Here is a 2,255-nt window from a genome sequence, read left to right on the forward strand (position 1 = left end):
TTCATATTTTGTGAAAGTTCGTGCTCTAGGTTTAATAATGAATGGTTGATCAGCCTCCACTCTCCTATCCATTGCCTTTTCCTCTTTTTCTGTGCCTACCCTCAACGTTAGTGTAGACTCACATACATAAATTAAACCACATGCGGTGTTTAGAAATGACCTTCCCAAAATAATCAGAATTTCGGGGTCTTCTTCCATGCCAACCACCACAAAGTCTACTGGAAAAATGAACTTGTCTACTTTAATTAGAAGATCCTCACAAACACCTCATGGATGAATTGTTGTCTTGTCTGCCAAATGGATCTTCATGTTTACCGGTCTTGGCTCCGGTAAATTCAGCTTCTTAAAGAAAGAGAAAGGTATCAGATTGATGCTTGCACCCGAGTCGGTCAACGCTTGAGTGACAAATGCATTTCCAAACTGGCATGGAATTATGATACTCCCCGGATCGCCCTTCTTTTCGGGTAGCTCACTCAATATTATTTCCGCGACTTCAGCCAAGTCTTTCCTAGCAGCAAAGAGACCTTTTAGTAAGTTGAAGTACTTAGGTGTTTTGAGCATTGCTTCTACAAATGGCACATTGACTTGTAAGGCTTTAACATGCTTCATAAAGGCTCTATAAGCTTCAACTTTTTCCACAGGCATGGCTTTGATTGGGAATGGCAAAGGGGGATTATATGGATTTAAGGGAATGACAGTTTTGTCATTTACGCATGGACTCGTCGAGTCCATTAGAGGGACTCGGCGATTCTGGTCGGGCTTAGCTGGAGCCGACTCTTCTGCCTTTTCTATCTTCGTCTTGGAGATCCTCTATGCTTGTGTGAAAAATTCTTCATTACTGGAGGTCACTGCACTCACATTCTCCATTCTCGGATTGGTTTCGGTATTACTTGGAAGTTGACTCGGTCTTCTTTCGTTCACTTGGTGTGCAAGCTGTCCCAGCTGTTTCTCAATGTTGAGAATGGATGCCTGCTGATTCCTTAGCATATTTCTGGTCTCGTGTATTGCAGCATCGTGATCATTGTGTCTCTTTTCGGACGCGGCTATGAATCTAGTGAACAATTCTTCTAAATCGGCTTTCTTTTCCATCACCGGTTCTTCCTTTTGATAATATCCCCTCTCCTTTTGCTTGTATTTCTCCTCCTTAGCCTTCTTATATTCTTCGTATGGGAGCCATTCCTTCTTCGGTTTCCGCCAATTTTCGTCGTATCGATCGCCACTTGAATAGAATACTTGAGCTTTTTTGTTTCCATTCTCATCCAAATCACAATCCTTTGTGAGATGGGGCCCTCTACAATTTTCACATCCAACCCGAATAGCATGGAGTGTTTGATCCATTTTTGTCATTCTTCTATCAATACTATCAAGCTTAGCTATCACCGTCGCCATGCTATCATTTGCCGAGTTCACTACCCCCCGACTTACTTCATTTCTTGGATTGTGGTATTCTCTAGAGTGCTTAGAGAATTCTTCAATTAACTCCTTGATTATCGGGGGCGCCTTCTTCGTTAGCGGGCCTTGAGAATCGAGCAATTGCCTTGTGGTGACATTGACTCCATCATAGAAAATGGAAACCGCTTGTTGGCTATTAAGGTCATGGTGTGGGCAATTTCTAAGCAAGCTCTTGTACCTTTCCCAAGCTTCATAAAGAGATTCTCCGGGTTGTTGTTCGAAGTTGGCAATGGCTTTCTTTAGCTTGGCTATTTTGGAGGGCAGGCAAAAGTGGTCTATGAACTCTTCTTTCATCTTGGCCCATGTGGTGACCGATGCGGGAGGAAGTGACTTTAGCCAATCCTTTGCAGCACCTTTGAACGTGACTGGGAGCATGCGAAGAAGTTGGGTCTTGCATGGAACATTCGGTACATTGAAGTAGTCAACCACATCTTTCACTTCGTCCAAGTGCTTGTAGGCGTCTTCATGATCCTTCCCATAAAAAGGAATCTCCTTGAGTTGGGCGAGAATATGACCTTTTAGCTCGAAAGTAGCGGTTGCGGGAATTGCGGGCTGCACAAGTCCCAGGCCGGTGTCATCGCGCATCCTCTTCTTCCATTCTCCCATGGGGACTTCATCAATATTAGCCATAGTGATACCTAAATCGTCTTCAAACTCGGATTCATGCTCGTATGTGGGTTCTTCTTCTTTCTCGGTCTCGTACTCGGTGTCTTCTTGAATTGGGTCACCGATTGTCAAAGAGGCACTGGATGCTCCTATTTTGCTGCTCCTTTTCTTGCTGAAAACGGATTTGAGGTTTTTGA

The 2,255-nt window shown here is 43.9% G+C and overlaps 1 protein-coding gene and 1 non-coding gene across 2 annotated transcripts; one reads left to right on the forward strand and one right to left on the reverse strand.

Moving 5' to 3' along the window:
- Positions 1 to 267: 267 nt before the first annotated feature.
- LOC145099213 (uncharacterized) lies at positions 268 to 645 on the reverse strand. Its single transcript, XM_079036806.1, has one exon. The coding sequence runs from the start codon at positions 643 to 645 to the stop codon at positions 268 to 270; it is 378 nt and encodes a 125-aa protein (XP_078892932.1).
- A 946-nt stretch (positions 646 to 1,591) lies between these two features.
- Positions 1,592 to 1,698, forward strand: LOC145103640 (small nucleolar RNA R71). Its single transcript, XR_013706720.1, has one exon. It is a non-coding gene; the product is annotated as a small nucleolar RNA R71 (small nucleolar RNA).
- Positions 1,699 to 2,255: the final 557 nt, after the last annotated feature.

This window comes from Lactuca serriola, chromosome 4, assembly GCF_051521515.1.
Source record: "Lactuca serriola cultivar US96UC23 chromosome 4, Lser_US96UC23_V15, whole genome shotgun sequence".
NCBI classification, from domain to species: Eukaryota; Viridiplantae; Streptophyta; class Magnoliopsida; order Asterales; family Asteraceae; genus Lactuca; species Lactuca serriola.